At 43.3% G+C, this 17813-nt stretch overlaps 1 protein-coding gene across 2 annotated transcripts in view; it reads right to left on the bottom strand.

Moving 5' to 3' along the window:
* DEPDC5 (DEP domain containing 5, GATOR1 subcomplex subunit) overlaps nucleotides 1-17726 on the bottom strand; it is a 39512-nt gene extending 21786 nt beyond the window's left edge. Inside the window, exons 1-25 of one of the 2 annotated variants that reach the window (XM_056504329.1) lie at nucleotides 17408-17726; nucleotides 16711-16828; nucleotides 15932-16019; nucleotides 15215-15261; nucleotides 14814-14899; nucleotides 13896-13979; nucleotides 13183-13232; nucleotides 12613-12682; nucleotides 12223-12301; nucleotides 11226-11287; nucleotides 10751-10820; nucleotides 10262-10334; nucleotides 10007-10110; nucleotides 9622-9696; nucleotides 9308-9442; nucleotides 8774-8835; nucleotides 8604-8677; nucleotides 8011-8080; nucleotides 7466-7502; nucleotides 6926-7046; nucleotides 5691-5911; nucleotides 3961-4164; nucleotides 2842-2977; nucleotides 2406-2503; nucleotides 446-511 (exon numbers count right to left, since the gene is read on the bottom strand). In XM_056504329.1, coding sequence (XP_056360304.1) covers nucleotides 446-511; nucleotides 2406-2503; nucleotides 2842-2977; nucleotides 3961-4164; nucleotides 5691-5911; nucleotides 6926-7046; nucleotides 7466-7502; nucleotides 8011-8080; nucleotides 8604-8677; nucleotides 8774-8835; nucleotides 9308-9442; nucleotides 9622-9696; nucleotides 10007-10110; nucleotides 10262-10334; nucleotides 10751-10820; nucleotides 11226-11287; nucleotides 12223-12301; nucleotides 12613-12682; nucleotides 13183-13232; nucleotides 13896-13979; nucleotides 14814-14899; nucleotides 15215-15261; nucleotides 15932-16019; nucleotides 16711-16768 — 2170 coding nt within the window. In that variant the 5' untranslated portion in view covers nucleotides 16769-16828; nucleotides 17408-17726. The remainder of the gene's footprint in view (nucleotides 1-445; nucleotides 512-2405; nucleotides 2504-2841; nucleotides 2978-3960; nucleotides 4165-5690; nucleotides 5912-6925; nucleotides 7047-7465; nucleotides 7503-8010; nucleotides 8081-8603; nucleotides 8678-8773; nucleotides 8836-9307; nucleotides 9443-9621; nucleotides 9697-10006; nucleotides 10111-10261; nucleotides 10335-10750; nucleotides 10821-11225; nucleotides 11288-12222; nucleotides 12302-12612; nucleotides 12683-13182; nucleotides 13233-13895; nucleotides 13980-14813; nucleotides 14900-15214; nucleotides 15262-15931; nucleotides 16020-16710; nucleotides 16829-17407) is intronic. The other variant, XM_056504330.1, reaches the window with a different exon arrangement.
* Nucleotides 17727-17813: the final 87 nt, after the last annotated feature.

Raw genomic sequence — 17813 nt, 5'->3', positions numbered from 1 at the left:
AAGATGCTTTCTTAAGTAGTAACACACTTGTTTCTCTAGGAAGTGAAGGGAGATATCTCTCAGTGAATGGTACCAAATTCAGAAACTGACTGTACTAATTCTACTTCAACAAGCTGGTACCAAACAAACTTTTCATACTGAGAGGCAGATACAAGTTCAACAGCTTGAGCTTTTTGCATAATAATGTCTGGTAAGGAAAGAATTTCAGCTGTAACACAACAAACAGCTTCACATGTTCTTAAGAGCTACAGAACTGTAATCACAGTGAGACAGTACAGGCAGATCCTGCAAATTACTGCAGGCCAAAATAAACCACTGCCAAAAGCCAAGGAGGCTCCTCAGTTTCTTGCCTACCACCTCCTGATGCCTCTATATATGTACATGCCCTTTCCCTTCCCATCTTCCCACCTATGCAAACTCTCTTCCAAACCTTTCTCCTGCTTACTTGGATCTGGAGAATTAGAGACAGCATCTTCCAAGGCATCCTTGTTCTGAGTTTTGAGGTTTACCCCTACAAGAAGGAAATGTGTTTTATTTTAAGCAATTATGCACTTCTCTTGAATTTCAAATAAAAATAAAATCAGAAGTGTGGTGGTGTTTCAAGATACAAAATTTCTCTGCATGTAAAATCTCAGGGTTCTGTGTAGCAGAAAAAAAACACTAAGCCAATTAATGATGAAAAAATACATCTTGGATCAAACTTGAACATTTCACTAGAAGTGCTCAGTAGTTAAAACACAAATAAAATCCTCCTTTCCAAAATGGTGAAACGTCCTGAAAAGTAGATGCTATAAGTTCCTATAAACAGCTGGTGTGGCACATGAGAGAAAAAGAGCTGCTAGTAAGACAAGAAAAACTGCTGCCTTTAAAGCCATTTAACTAAATAAAAATTTCAGTATGACTCCAAAATTCAAAAGGAACTGTTGTTTAAAACTAGCTTAGGTATGTTTACCCAGGAAATTGGTATCAACACGGTGGCTGCTCCCCTGTAAGAGGAAGGGCGGGTATCTGCCGTGTGCTGATGGCAGGAACCTGCGGGGAGCTGGCTCTGAGCACATTCCCCTTTCACCAGCCCCTCCTGCCCTCTGCCATCCATACCGGGAACTGCAGCAGCTTTACTGGTCTAAGCCACCACCTCCACCTGCAGGGCAACAGCGACAACACCCCCCAAGGGAACCCCAAGGGAAGGAACCCCAAGGGAAACAGAGGGGATCATTTTTCACTCTGAAGCCCGTGATGCACCAAACCATGCTGCAGGCAGCACAGGAGAACCTCAGCAAGAAATTGCATTTTTGGAAATTCAAAAAAACACAACCACCCCCCAAACTGTTTCACTTCATAGCTGACTCAAACCATAAGGGAGAATTCTCAGTCCAGTCACTGAGTGCCCAGTGTGGCCCCTCCAGATAGGTGAGGGTCTACAGACACAAAAGAATTCTGTAAAATGCAAGCATGTTTATTGCCAAGACATGCTCTGCATTTACATTGTGCAAACTGCATGCAGCTGAAATGCAGTTTAGCAACTGCAAAAACAAACAGCCTATCTGGAAGGTAGAAAATACTAAAAATGTAAAGCAAGAAAATTAAACGTAATCAGATGAAATCCACAGAAGGAAGCAACAGAAAATAATTCTAAATGTGACTATGTGAATACAAGATGAGACACAAGAAAATTAAGTCTGCTAACTTCTTTATGGCTCTGCATGGCATAAGGGAAAACAAAACTGGCCTAATCCAGTGTAATTCAGAAGGGCAAATTTATTCTCAAAAAAAATCTTTAAACTGGTTTTGAGAAAAGAATATAAGTCTTGAATGCTGTAGTACAAAAGTTCAACTTTTTTCCATGTGCCTAGCTAAAATTCATATCCACAAAAGCAGAGGGTAGGTCACAAAAACTGACAACACAGCAGAATGCTTAACATGGCACGTTGTTCTATTTACAGGGCTGAAATGTTGAGAATTTCCATCAATTTAGGTATCTGGGCAAGTTAAGGAAGATAGAGATAATCTCCAAGTGAAAGTACAGATATATCTTTTCTCTAAATGATAACAGCTAAACTCCATCAAGAAATAAAAAGGGCTTCTGAATAGAAGAGCATTTTGGGTCTGAACATCACTGCTTTGTTATTATGGAACTCAGTTACTGCCTGAGAGCTTATTATCAGTAAACAATGAGCATCTTTATATTATCTTTTAACAATAAACTTTATAAAATGCATCTAGAGAAGCTGAACATTGAATAAAACCAAACTAAAACCAAGAGAGCAACCCGAAGAACTACTGTACACCAAGAAGTCCAGGTAAGTGCACTAGCAGATGGCTGTTTTCCCATTCTGGATTCTCCCTGCTCTGCAGTGCCAGAGTCCCGCCCATGCCCAGCGCTCCCGCCCCGCCCCTGCCGGTACCTGCTCCGGGGCCGGCCCCCAGCCCGTTCCCGTACTCCTCCGCCCCGCCGAAGCTCAGGAAGGAGCCACTATCCCCTGGATGCCGAGAGCTGACGTGTCTGCAGAGAAACAAACCAGCCTGTTTCGTACAGCTTTCCTCACTCGTGCCATTCCCTGCTTTTAGCAAATGGAACAAGCCCTCAGCCCCTCTTCCCTCACTGATGCTGGCAGAGATGGAACAGCACAAGGGCAGCACAGAGAAGGCTGTGACAGTGTTCCACATCTGTCCATACTGTTTGTTCCTTGTCTCCAGCAATAACCAAAGCACTGCCTTCGCAGGACAGCAAAGGCCCAGCTACTCACATCTCCTTAGGGGAGAAACAACACTTAGCTGGCAATCTACAGACCTGATTTCATGCTCTATAAACCCAAAAGTGAAGACTGAGCCATGGCTCACCTGCCAGTTGCCTCATGGTAAGCCAGCTCCAGCAGCTCTGCAGAGGAATGTGTCAAATCCTGCTGCCCACTGCCCTGCATTTCTGCCATATTCTGGCGGGTTTGGTGATGGATCTGGATGGCTTCTCCTGAGGGACCTACACAGTTACAATTGGATCACTGATCACCACATCAGCACTGGCTCCTCAGCTGCTTGTACACTTGTTTTTCCAACAGCATAGGCAACAAGAGCTAATGGACATTAAGAAAGTGCCTTGAACCTCTGCCATCTCCTCTGAATCAAAATATTTTTTAAAAAATTTTGGAGGGCCTACTTACAAGGCATTAAACAATTATGCAAACAATTCAGCATCGGAAAATCAACCCAAATTGCAGGTATAATTCCCTTCAACAGGGAATTGCTCTGGACTTGTTGCTGCTATTGAGTATTTCCCAAAAGAGGATTGCTCAGGCAGTGTGCAGAGCACTTTAACACACTGGAGTTCTCAGTGGCTCCCTCACTGTGCTAATCGTGGATGTAAGGGTCGGTGCCTTATGACCATCCAAGATCAGAGACTGAAACCCTGGGACCCCACTGCTCACTCTAGACCTGAGTTCTGGCCTGGCTGAGGTGGATGCCTGCCAATGGACTGTTCTGCAAGTGCGTGCTGTTCCGTCATGGAACACTGCCTTCGAGCAGGTACATGGATAATAGCACCAGGTTTCTCTCAAGGCAATGGTCTCCACACACAATAGTCCATAAATCTCCTCACCTTTTGGCCAGAGGCCACTTGCTTTGGAAAAAGACTATAAAAAGTGACTTTCCTGAAGAGACTCCAAGATTTCTTTCTCCCCACAGACAGAAGACGGGTTTATTGGCTGAAGACCACGAGGACATCGTCCCATCTGTTGGTAGCTATTTCCCCATCCTTCTTTCTTTCTCCCTCCCCTTTTACTTCGTTTCCTTTATCTCTCTCCTCTATCGAAAGTGCATTTTTGTTGCTGCTGAATAAAACTTGAGTTCCTTGCTGTTTGTCTTTTGCACCCTGGAGTCAAACGAACCATCACAACTCGCGCTCGGGTTGAGCAGATGGTGGACAAGGACAAACGCCAGAGGCAGGAGGCGTGCAGGAGAGCTCACCCACGGGGAAGGTGTGCATCCAGCGGCGCCGGTTGGAGGTCAGCTTCATGGGCATGCGGGACGGGGCGAAGGGGTTGATGAGCGCGCGCTGCGGCGCGAACCCCCCCGGGCGCACGTGCAGCAGCGACTCGGCGCTGCCCACGTGGAACCGGCCCGGCGCACTCGAGTCGCGCTGCTGCGACTCCAGCATGTTCTCCAGGAAATCTGCAAAACACAGCCCAGCCAGTGAGAGCGTGCAGCAGCCAAGCACAGAGAGTTAACTGCGCAGGGTAAGGGGAAATAAGGAAGCTGAAAGCAATTCCTATCCAGCCTGAAAGCTACAATGTAAACAAGAACCCAGACAAGAAAATGCATTATCTCATCAGCCATTACAGCACTGCTGTCAACTGTAAACTTCTACTACATGAATCCATAAAGATACCACTTGCTAAGCCAGTTATGAAGAACTATGCAGACCTTTGAGAATCCTTGAGAAATCAAAAGACTGACATAAACTTGACAATGAGTACCAAAGACGCAGTAGAAGCCACAGCAGAGCCTTGTACAAGTGCACTTTCTGTAACACTCAGAACTGAGAACTGAAACCAGGGATTACTCCCCGAAGACATGGGACATGATCATCAAGAGATACCAGTAACTTGTCACTATTCAGTGTAGAACAGAAGTGCAACTATTTAGAAATAGGAGAGAAAAATATACTTGATAGATAAGTAGAAATTACTTGGCCCAACAAGTGGAAATCCCAAAGAGAAGGAAGGGTCTCATTTACCATTCTATATTGTCAAATATAACATATGAAAAACCTCCGTTTCTTTGACTCTTCCTTCCCTGCCAGTCCTAATCCACACACATCCTCATCCTGATGAACACCTTCAGCTGGGTCACTCAACTATCCTTCAAATTAAAGGAGAAACAGAAATACCAAAGAAAGAAAAAAAGAGTTGTATTTATTGACAGCAGGGGAAAACATGAATGGTAGATGTGTTGGCAAGTACACTGTGTGAGAGCAGCTCTACACCAATAACTGAAATTCCTGTGACAGGATAAATATGGCGGCAGCGTCATACAGCATGGAATGAGAAAACCATGAAAAGCCTTCAGGGATAGAATTTTATAGAAGATGAAGCAGTTGCAGGAGGAATACAATTTAGTCAGAAATGAGCTGGGTTTCTGGAAGATACTGCATACTGCCTGAGAACAAAATTAAATTGGAAAGGAAGAAAAGGTGAGTTCTAGCACTGCTAACACACTGAGACAGCTCAGCAGTACATTGTCAAAAGGAAGGATCCAGAAAGTGAGTCTTAATGACAACAAATCCCCACAGAGAAATGTTATAAGCAGGGTCCCCCAGGGCTCACTGCTAAGGCCAGTTCCCATTTGACAGATTATAGGTGACCTGGATAATGTAAGTTCCTTGTGTATGTCCACACTTGCAGGCAGGCACAGGAGAATAGTCAAGTACTAAAGAAGGCAATAGGCAAGGGAAAAGAGCAAATCAGTGTCAGGACACTTGTATTTAGGACAAGCCATTTAAAAAAAAAAAAAAAAAAAAAAAAAAAAAAGCAATGGAATTGGACAAGGATGACAAAGGGAGAATGCACGAATGCACACCCAGCTGCAGCTGGAGCTATGGAAAAGCTGCACCATGAGTGCCAACACAAGCCCCATCTCCACTGTGCTGGCCTAGCAGTGGCCAACACAAACCCCCTTCCCACCTGCCCCAGGCTGACCTCTGGTGCTGGTATAGCCCAAGGAGCTGCTGACTTCACACTGGTGCAGGTGAGGCCGTGGGATCATCAGGATGTTGGAGATCTTGCCCAGAGAGCTGTCGTCAGAAGCCTGGCTCCTCACCTCCTCGGGCGGCAGCGCGCGGCTCTGCAGGGAGGGGCTGCACGACACGTCGTACGAGCTGGAGCTCTTCCTTGTGCGGCTCTCCCTCTCCCTCACTGACCTGCTGACAGGGATGCCCAGGGACAGCAAAGACTGATCAATCCCCAGCTTATCAGGGGGCTGGAACAGGCCCAAGTCATGCAAAAGACTGGATGCTCAGCAGGTGAACTCAAGAAAAGCATTACAGAGAAGCCATCACTATCTTTTTTGACTGCTTGGGTAATTTATACTTCTGTGCATCAGACAACACAACAAGAACACTGCAACAGTCCCAGTACAAGGGCTGTGAAAGGGCCTGCTCACCTCCCTCTGCAATCCTACAGACACCACACCAATCTGGTAGAGATGTGGCCTGGCAGATACCAGACCTCAGCCTACAGTGCCAGCTATAGGGAAACTGCTGGCATCTTTCAGCATGGGTTCCTACAGGCTGCTCAAATTAACATACAAGTGAGTCCACATGCTCTGGGTTAGGCAATACTGCTGAAAGAAGCGAAGTAGAAAAAGTACTTCAAAGCAAGCTTGTCAAACCCACATTTCTGAAAAAGCACTGAAATTTATAGTTTATTCAATTAATTTGGCCAGGACCTGAGAACAAATCAGCCCTTCTCCTCGGACAAAAGGACATGGAATAACTGAGAACCTGCACCCAGCTTTTCTGCTTCTTCTCTCCTTCAGACAGGCATCATTTTCAGGGAGGATTCCTCACCATTCTGTTCACCAGTTACTAAGCAGTGCATCAAACAATCTATTTCTTCAACTCTGTGCAAGTTTAATGTGCAAATACTTTCTTAACCCCCTTGAAAAATGTGCTAGGAAAACTAGCTTTATTCCACTTCAAACAAAAATTAAAGATTTAAGGGAAAATATATATTTATGTTTTTTCCTAGACCCCACATACTATTTTAGAGGTAAAATACCAGACAATCAATCATGAAAATCAGGTACATATGAAGCTTTTTGTTCAACTGTGAGCATGTGAAGATCAATTCTCCTCGTATTTCTCCAAGTATTTTATGTATCGAGCACACATAACATGGCTACTGCAGAACCACAGCACTACCAAGGCTCTCACCTGAAAGTGGTACAGCGCTGGGCTCTGGCTGGGCCAGGCAGTCTGAACACCTGGGCATCATAGCCATCATAATCTACCTGGATAGGCAGGGCATTCTCAGCATCCTTTGGAGCTCCTAATGCTGAAATGAAAATCATACAGCACTGGAACATCTTTTAAGAATGTTCAAGATCTGCAGGTCAGAGTATCCACCTCTCACTTTCCCTAAGGAAAGTATCTATTCCAAAAGAAACCCCAAAGTGTCATGAGCAGAGCAGCTGGAGCAGCTCAATTATCAAAGTTAGTGCCTCTGAATCAGGCTGGCTGAGGCCACAATGTCTTTCCCCCATACCACCTAAACACCAAATGAATAATTGCCAAGAAGTTAACTGGCACATGCAGATTAGCATCTTGAGTAACAGGTACAGGAAATACTCAAAAATGGGCTTGATGGTTTCCTGTAACAACTGTCCCTTCCTTATGGTGAAGTGTCATTGTGTTACTGCTGTTTGTTAGTTTGGGAGTCAGTGGGACAGGTCATTCCAGAACAGAATTACTTACAGGCATCACGATTATTTTTTGCTTTCTCTGTCAGTGGCTGGAGGGTCCAACAAAGGAAGCGTGAATGACAAAAAAAACAAATAAGAAAGGAAAAAAAAAAAGAGAGAGCAACAGAAAAGACAGAGGGAAGGGAATCAGTCAGCATTTTCTAAGAAAACATGCCCAGTGGTAACTAAGCAAAGTTTAGCTTGCTGACTCAGTGAGGCAGCCAGACAACTTCAGAAATATTAAATATTGATATTTGGTCACAAACTTGTGTGAAAAACGCAATTCTCTATACCTTTCTTCCTCTCCATAGAGTCTTTTGTTTCAGAATGAAACTATTTTTTTATGGTGCCTAAAACATTTCTCACCCAGTTTTATCTAGAAAGGAAATACATACAAACTAGTCCCTCATCCACAACCCCTATGATAAACCTTGCAGCTTTGCTTTCACAGCTTTTTAACATTGAAACTTAGTTCCAGCTGATGGAATACCTCGATGCTTGACTGAGAAGAGGTATTGGACAAGCTAGTAAGAAAATATAAATCAGAAAGATCCCCACCTTCCTTCCTGCCAGTTTGATCCGTGGAGTGAAGCTGTTACATAGGAGCTGGCTTTTGGATGTGTAGAAACTGAAAGAAAAAATAATGTGGCTTTAAGAACTCACACAGCTGGTTTGCTATACAGGAAACAGACCAGGAACCAGAGTCAGCTATTGGATAGAGAAAATGGGATTCCTTTCTGTGCATAAAAAAAGTATGGAAAACACTAAGGGATGGTTGAGACAAGTTACTCTTTGCCTAAAGACAGGGCTTTGATATTTGTACAGCCTCAGCCTAGACACTTCTTAATATGCTTAATACCTGCATCGCCCAGTTCATTTTCTCTTTCTACAGAAAAACATACACTTCCACCATGCCATTTACACAACTCTTTCTGATTTACACAACTGTAGTGATTCACACCAGCTGTTTGAAAACTTGTTATTTCTGTTACGTTGCATTAGTGTCCAGAGCTCTGCAAGAGTAATGCAGTATTTCCTTTGCTTCACAAGGAAAGCAGAGGAGGTAAACAGTGAAAGAAAGGGAATTTAAGAGATTATGAAGAGTAAAGCAAAGTAGAAGTGTTTAGCAAAAGCTGATAGAATTAACCTACCTATGATTTATCCAGTGTGGGATATTGTAGTCATCACCCATCCTTGAGTCACCAGGCCCACAGCGATTATGGAGCTGTAAAAGTAATTCAGAAGTAACTAACTGTATCCAGCCAGTCACAAAATGAGTAAGGTTTGTAGCAGGAACAGAAAGCAGGGAAAGCAGCCTTACCTTAAAGAGTGGTACAGCATGCAAGGGTTGCTCTCCCATGCACACTAAATCCACACCTATCCCTGTAAACGGACAACAGTAGAGTTCAGCTATCAACCAAGCAGGACCGATATGCTAAGACAAAATAGATCATCAATTTGAATTAAAGACCCAATATGTATTCACATCATACTATAAGAGGCAGTAATACGGAAAATGGTAGTTAATGGTCACATGGTATTGGTTACAAACCAACAGTACCTGTGGGAGGCACCTGTGGAGATATAAAAAATTATTTTTCTAAACTAATGCAATTCGTGCAAGATTATCCTTAAGAGAAAGGTTTGCAGAGACAGGTGAAGTTCTCTGTCACAAACAAAAGAAACTAAATGCCTGGAAGTACTCTGAAAATCTGCTCATTTCAATACGAAGTGCAGACACAAGTCTTGCAGCTGTAACCCTTCCTCCCAGAGCACACAACTTACAGCAGGTACTGTTTCCCAGCCTTTCCCAAATGTGTGTTTGCCTTCAGAGAGGCTGCAGGCAGTCATTTACCATTGTCGATCATGCGCTGTTTGGTGAGGATCATCAGCAGCCGATCCACCTCGAACACGCCCACGCCCGGGGTGATCACCACCGACATCTGCCCCGTGCGGTCGAAGTTTCGGTTAATGTAATGCTTGTCAAACACTGCAGACGGAATGAAGTAACACTTTCAAAATGTTTCCACAGCAAGGCAGGTGACCACCTAATAGTCCCCTCTTCTTCACAGTGTTAAGGAAAAGGCAACAGGAGTCCACACCCATTTTTTTGGCAGCTGCTTTCATGGTTCTTCCCCTGTATATTTTCACCCATTGCTCGTAACTTACCATTGAATGAAAGGTTTATAGCTTCCAGGTAGTTCCCTTGTGCTGAGGTAGAGTTGTAACCTGGAGGAAAGCCCTCTGTAAAAATATTCAGAAGGGAAAAAAAAAAAAAAAAATCATTCCTGTATACTAGCTTGATATAATAAAAAACACACAGAAAAAGACATCTGTACTAAAAACTATTAGTTCAAAAATTACAGGCAAAACTGATGTTACTAAGTTCCACAGAAAGACCAAGGCAAATTGCCCAGCAGGAGAGCACTAAGCACAACACCAGATTCTAACTGAACCTGGACAGTTTACTGACAAGCTAAAAAGTTTTAAAAAAAAGAACTAAAAACAATAAAAACAAAAACGTATAAAAGCAGGGAAAGGAGGATTCGTGTACCTGCTTGCTCAAGTCGTACCAACACAGGATACTGGATGAAAAGCTTCTTAATGGTCACAAGCAAGGAGGTCCACTCTTCCCGCCTCTCATTCTGAACTACAACTCTAGAAAAAACATAGCCTGATAAGGGCCATGAAAGGAAGCCATGAGGGGAAGTGAGAAGGTATGAACAAACTATAAAGAAATGCACAAAAGGGCGCATCAGGTGCATACACTGTGGGACAAGAGGTGAAAAGAATTGGGAGGAAAACATACTTGTAAAAGTCTTCATAAAATCTTCCCTCATGATCCTGCCGAATTGATGCACGATGTGTTTCAGGAAACTCATCTGAAATGGAAGGAAAAGCATATCTTATCCCATGCTCTTATGAAGAAATGACTCGTCTTTTGCAGCAAGAAGCTGTTATTTCCACTAAAAATAAACAAAAAAGCCAAAAAAGCCCTCAGCAAGCAAACAAAAAAACAAAGCACTTGGAGATATACCAGACCTCCCATACAATATAAAGACTGCTTTTAAACCAATATGACAGCTTGAGTATGATGAGGAAAATTTGCAACATTCTTCATGTAAGGTTTTCACTGCAGTACTTTCATAACAATGGCTGTGTACCTACTGTGCTTGATAGAGAATATTTTGAACAAGGCAATTAAGAAAAGAGAAAAAGTCCCTGTCAGCCTGTGACCAACTTTCAAGAGACGAGATAGGCTTAAAAATGGAAATACGAAAATAGAGAACTTGCATACCTATAGATTTTGCTTCATAAAATGTTCTTGAAAAGAGAACCACTGTCACTTCATGGCTGCAATTCTTCTCCTGTCATGGAAAAACAAATGAAAAGAGAAAACCTTAAAAGGCACACTTGGTGAAAGTTGTGTATATACACATATAGTAATATCCCTCACACCTAGAAACAAAGATAACTAACAAAACCTAGACCGTTGCATTAGTGCTCCATCTGCCTCTCTGAAATAACAAAATGGTCTGTCCTGCAGATTCTGTGCTGCTTGGCTATATCACATTTACCAGGAGCACTCTCCACTAGTCTCTAAAGAAGCTCCTCTCTGTAGTTGCCAAGATTTTTGTTAAGAAAAAAGACAGTTGATACAGTTTGTTTAAACCCACAGCAATTTGATATTCTGATGTGTAACTGTTCAGAGAGATGCTCCTAACAATTACAGAAAAATGAAAAATTAAAACTGAACTCAATCAACAGTTTACCTTCCATTTTGTGAAGAGGTCAGCAAGGAAACCATTCACAGCTTTCTCAAAGTATAGATCCCCTGCAAAATAAAAATCTCCCAAGCATCAGATAACAATAGTTACTTCAACTATGGGGCATATCTAACCTTACGATTCTATGACAATTATATTTATTAAAATTGAGCAGCTGCGTGCACAATAAAGAGCAATATCATTAAGATAAGATGATAAAATGATTAAAAAGCATGACTGTTTTATGATAAGAGGATTAAAAAGCATATTTTTTTCAGAGGATGTAAACATAACTCTTACTGCCAGAAGGATCTGACCTTTAATTCATTTTTCCAACACATTTCCAGCACGCTGGGAAAGCATCTGTAGTATCTTTTATGCATAGAACACACAACTGATCCCCTACCAGATCTGATTTGAATAGTTGCCCAGTTCCATATGCCTAAACACATGGTCAAAGGAAGTGGCAAGAGGTTTGCTAAAGAATTAAGCCAGAAAAAAAAAAAATAGGATGACACAGGGAAGTGACTCATTCTTAATGCCTGAAGTTGCAACATTTCCAGCTGAAGTTACCACCTTCAAGCTGGGCTAAGACAGGTTGTACTTCCTTAGTAAGCCAATGTCAAGAGAAATCTAAAACATCAAGTCCTCTTTGCACAGGACTTCTACATATTTCTGGCTTCAGGTTGCACAAACTTGTACCTGCCCTCATCACCCAACATGTTCATTTCCATAAAAACCTTTCCAATGCTCACAGTGATTTTGTGGCTGAGATAATGGTATCCAGGCTCTACAGAGACAGGAAAGGATGGCATAGGCAGGGTCAGAAATGGGTGGCACTGTAAGGAAGGATCTAAGGAAAGATCACAACACACCCTGGAGCACCGCAGGATCTCTTAGTTTGCTGGTAGTGGCAGAAAACCATAGCAGTGGCAGTTTTCTAGTAGGGGCAGAAAGGACAGCTGCTACCATTCAGTCACAGGCAGGTCAGTTATCTACATACCATAAATATCAAAATCCCACATTTCACAGCTCATCTGGATAAAAATATAAACCATGGCAGAAGTGGAGCGGAAGACCACCTGCAAAGGAATGCAAGACTTATTTAAAATCAAGCACATTCTTTAGAAGGCCCAAATGAAGAGCAACTTATACAACTGTGGCCCCTGCATCACAGGGCATTTTTTCTCTAACAAGTCATTCCTAGTGCTGCCAGCACAGTAGAGCTGAAGGTTAATAATGATTCATTGTCCTGAAATTATTGCTATTCTTCATCTTACAATACAGCCAATTCCAACAATCCACACAAATCTGCAGACAAGACAGAACTACTAAAATCCTGGCAAGGAAAGGAAGGGAAAAACTGCTTTCTCTCTGTTTCCTGAACTCTTACCCGAGTGTCCTCACTGATGTATCCACAAGTGACTTTCTCACTCTTTACCCACAGTTCACCTGCCTGGGCCCTGGAAAAAAAGAAGCGCACAATATTTGAATATGAAGATCAGAGAATCAATATTTGAGTAAGTAAGAGATGCACGAAAATCTACACTCAAGGATGACTTATTTGGTTAAAGCCTGATGTTTAACCCAAAATATGTTAAACAGCCATCTCCCTCTGCATATGCACATTCCCTTGTCCCTGTGTCACCCCAAAAGCCACTGAAGTAATCCCCTCTGAACTATTAATACAGCTTGGGAAGGGGGGGTAAATACTTTAAGAGATAAAAGGAAAATTATTTGGCCTTCATCAGAGGCCACGAGTGTAGCTGGCTGTCCTACTATTAGTTTCTTTTACTCCAAACCAGACAGAAGCCTTCCCCCACCCCATGGTGCAGACAGAAACCTGTAGATGAGTAAGAGAACAATGAAACATGAAGGATTTTTTAGAGAAGAGTCTCCAATTGGATACTTAAAACTCATGAAGCTAAAGCAGTAAGTAACAGCCCTCAGAGGAGGCACTGACCTGATACCTGCAAATTCGACTTTTTGGGTGACATATGCACATGTGCTGACCTAGGAAAGAAGAGTTACACGTGTTGGAAGAAGAGCAGGCTCAGAGTGAGAACAACACTGTGCATAACAACTACTTGCACTCAAATATGACTTTTATGACAGAACCCATTCTGTGTAGTTACTGCTAATAGCTCAGCCAACAGAACCTCTGCAAGAGACAACAGAAAATCACTTTTAACACAGCTGAACTCTAACTGGGATCATTTGCCTAATTCACTGCACTTAGAGGAGCTGAAGACTGCACTTGAGCGATGCAGGCAGAAGATATTCTAATAGCTGCTTATTAAGTGGTACTCTCAGAGAGGGGACACTTCAGCATACTTCTACTTGAAAGACATTTGGATTCAATTCGTTCCAAATGTAGTAAATCATTAAAATTCAGAACATAAGCAAAAAAATCTCTCAATAGCATTTTCAATGCCCAAGGCAGTAATCAACATTATAGCACTGGAGTAGGAAATGATGGGATTTGTTTTTCTACAACACATTTACATCCATTTCTCCAATTCTGATGTGCCACTCACAGCACAAGATCATCAGGAGCTGCTGGCACTGTCTTTGTCTTTGGTTCTCTGCATTTTGTAAAGCACTTCTTTTCTTTCACAGCAAGTAAAATATAAGGTTCATCACCTACACCCTGCCCAAGGGCATCAGGGTCCTTACCAAACTCTTCTTCAGTCGCCACATATCCCCACGGCCAATATACTGATCTTTAAACGTCAGCTCCACCAAGTCCAAGGTCACCTCCTGGGAAATGGATAAAAAGCACTGCTTAGATTTTACTGATTGTTTTTAAGTAGAGCCCACCAATCTGTTCATTTAATAACCAAATGTTACAAGAAGGGCCATTCAAAAGCAAGTCAATATCCCTAAAACTGCAAGATAAAGGGGAAGCCCATACAAATAAATGTCAAAGTTGTGCATGTACCTCAGCTACTGTGAGCTGCAAAACATTGCACAAGCCCTAAATATCAAAGTTGTGCATGTACTTCAGCTACTGTGAGATAAAAACATTGCAAAAGCCCAAGGACTAAATCTGTACTACAAGTTTCAGTGCAGACTGGAAGCTGAATTAAAACAAATTACTGCCATTGTTCATGACATTAAGGAAGCCTCATTTCCTGCAGATTTTTGTTTTGTGCAGAATGCAAGTTCTGACTGCAGCTCTTTTAATAGTTGGGACATTTACAGGAAATGCCTCTCTGTAAGAGGCTCTGTGGTATCATGTAATGCAAATCCAGATCATGGTTCTTATTTTGACTAGGCAACTTGCTGTTTTTCTTTACTGTGCCTGCTTCTCATGAATTTCTAAAATTTAAAAATATGTGAAATGTCTACATTTCTAGAGTTCAAAAAGAGCAGAGATTTTAGGGAGAGAAGAAACATATAACAAACCAACGAATAATTCAAAAGTCTGAGGCTCATTTTCTTAGCGAAGAAGACTAAATAATAGTCTTTCAATAGACTTTCAATAAAAAAGAAATGCTGCTTTCCCCCCAGACTACTGTAGATAGGAAGTCACAGGGCTCTGATTTGAGTCAAGTGATGGAATGGATGGAAACAAGTGGCAAAATCACACACCTTTGGGTCAACAACATTGACATGGACATCCTGGTAGGGCCGCAGGCGGAACACTTGTGCAACTGTCTGATCCACACTGATCGTTTCTGCCACAAGAATGAGAGACAGCAGAGAAGTGAACATCCCCAGCAGGTTTCAAGTGGTTTACAGGTACAAAACCAACACAGTGAGACTGTCATGAAACACAAAAAGCCAAGTTTGTTTAAACCATGCTCACATTACTCAAACAAAAGCAGATTTAGAACTAACTGCCCATTTTTATAATTCTAATACTTCCCTTGCTAAACAGACAAAGCATTGATTTTCTTATGAAGTTAAAATACACACATTAGCCAATCACCAGCACAGCCCAGTCATGTCACTCTTCCTATGATTTTACTGTGCATAAGTCTAGAGTTTACCTTTCTGCAAATCTTCCTTAAGTGATTTCACTTGTAGAAGCAGGGGACTAACATGGAGAAGAGAAAAAAGGTAGACAAGTTGAGATACCAACAGTCTCTCTGGTAAATCACACACTCAAAACTATTTAGTAACATGGACCACAGGATAAGCTAAAGAAAACATTAATATTTTCTAGAAGGTTTCATACACCATCCTCTCTACCTGTCTCTCTGTCTTTTTATTTACACTCTCCGTAATTATAAGGTACTCTTGAGTCACAGATGACACTACAAATGGGAAATCAGGTCACACAAGAACTTCTCAGTCACACAAATGTACTGCTGCTTTTCAGATACAGGTTGCAGGATGAACAGGCTCACACAACAAGGCCACAAAATTTTAATTTTGCCTAGGATATACTGTAGGATAGGAGAAAAATCCTTAGGTTACAGCAGATCTAGGAAGAGGATACAGACATTGTTGATTCTATATTCAGGTGCTACTTGGCCTATGGAAGATCAGCAAACTAGCACCAAACACAAAGAATTCCATAAATTTTTAAGGAAGCACTCCTGTTAAAGTTAACCTCTTTACTTCTCTTTAGGCAAAAACAAATCATGGCAGCATCCTGAAGCAAAGTTATGTCAGCCCTAAGAGCCTCTCACTCTAGAAACCACCAGACATGAACAGATTCTTTCAGTGCTCCAACCTCACTGATACCAGCAAAGAGAATTCACCTGTACTCATCATTGGGATGTGCAATTTCCACAACATCTCCCAACTTGATTTGAAGAAACACTTTAGGATTCACCACCAGTTCATCATCTACAAGACATAAATGAATGAGGGCAGTGAACAGATATATACTAAACAGATACTTGCATGTTTGCATACAATAGCTCAGCATGCATAAATACACCAAACCAAGAGGAACACATCAGCAAAATGCTTTCCATTCACCACATGTCAGGGTCCCTACCCAGCCACCTCAGATCAGCCACTCTTGCAGGCACAAACAATTCAAATATAGAACTTTCACGAAAGAAGTGTTCAGCAAAAGACTGTGCCTTGTTTAGGCAACCAGGATCATCTTCTGCACTTTTCATACAACAAACACCAGCAGGAATGTAGACAGCTATAGAATCTCAACAAGATTTATCAACGTGCTTTAAGTCTAGAAGTAGGGAGAAGTCCAATCAGTGGCAGTTATTAGTGTTCAGAAACACATCTATGTGCAGTCATAAGTCACTGATCAGAGTGACTGAAACACTAGATTGAGAGAAAAACGTTGCAATAAAAGGGAAGGAAGTAAAAATAAAGCAATTTTATTTTTAGGTATAATCTTCCAATAAGCATTTATTTATTTTGCTGTATCCTCTTATTAGAAAGAGCTTTCCAAATGCTGGTTGGCAATACTTGCTACATCAAAGTTCCATCTTCACTCTTGTTAAAAAGATCGCTAAAACAATTGCTTTCAGTTAAGTGAGTGCACTCTTATGAGCTAGGAGATACTGACCACTGCCTCCAAAGCCCTTCTTGTGTATGACGAGCTTGTACACCTTGTTGGTTCTCATCTTGAGCTCCAGTTCCTCTCAGATGCTTCGAGCCAGGATGGTTAAAGGCATCTTGTGTATCTAACATAGAAACGAAAGCAAACACATATCTCTTGTCAATGCGAAACGATTGTTTATGTTCTGCACGTGAACGCAGCACGTTGTCCCGGCTGATCTCACCGCAGCGCGGCAGAGCTGCGCCCAGCTGAGCAGAGTGCGGGGCAGCTACAGGTACATGGAGAGAGGGATCTAAAACTGTGCTTTTCAAATCGATTAAAGGGTTGGGCTTGCAGATGTGCTTGGCAGAAGGTCAATCACCGACCTACAGAGTCGTGGTGGGAAAAAAACCCCGTACACCTAAAACTTGTTAAAACAAACTAACTTGGAACTGATGCTGGTCTGGAAAGAAGCGACGCTTGGTGCTGCGAGCTAGCAGAGCCGCACCGGGGACGCCACAAGGAGCAGAGCCGGAGCGGAGAGCAAACAAACCCGAGCAGCTACAGTCCGCTACCGTGCCTACAGTCATTAAGCAGCTGTGGAACCGCTGCGTCCATTCGGCCGCTCGCTTTAGGGGAAAGAGAAGCCCATGGAGACACCCGAGTTCCCGCCCGGAGCAGCACCGAGGGGCGCTTCGGCACACTGGCCCGCCAGGGTCCTTACCCGCACGGGGAGCAGCAGCGCAGAGCGAGCAGCGCGGCGGCTCTCGCCAGAGCCCCGGGGGAAGGACACCGGGGAGAACGGCGCCGTCCGGACCGAAGGCAGCTCGGACGCCTTAAAGCTCCGTGGGTCTCACAGCCGCTACGGGCCGAGCCAGCCCCAGCGCAGCGTGGCCGGGGCCAGCCGTGCCGGCCCGGTGGAGCAGAGCGGAGGGAGCAGAGCGCAACGCTGTCCCGGCCCGGCTCACGGGGCCCTGACCTGCCGGTGCTTGTCCCGTGGGTCCCGCGCGGCACTTCCGCGTCCGGGCCGCGCGCCACGTGACACCCGCGCCGCCACCGCGGGCCGAGGCGGCCGGGACACGCCCACGGGGGGCGGGGCCGGCGCCATCCCGGCCCGGTGCGGGGCTTGG

This window comes from Oenanthe melanoleuca, chromosome 15 (assembly GCF_029582105.1).
Source record: "Oenanthe melanoleuca isolate GR-GAL-2019-014 chromosome 15, OMel1.0, whole genome shotgun sequence".
NCBI lineage: Eukaryota > Metazoa > Chordata > Aves > Passeriformes > Muscicapidae > Oenanthe > Oenanthe melanoleuca.
The sequence above is the reverse complement of the archived record's forward strand: the minus strand, read 5'-3'. Positions and strand labels throughout refer to the sequence as shown.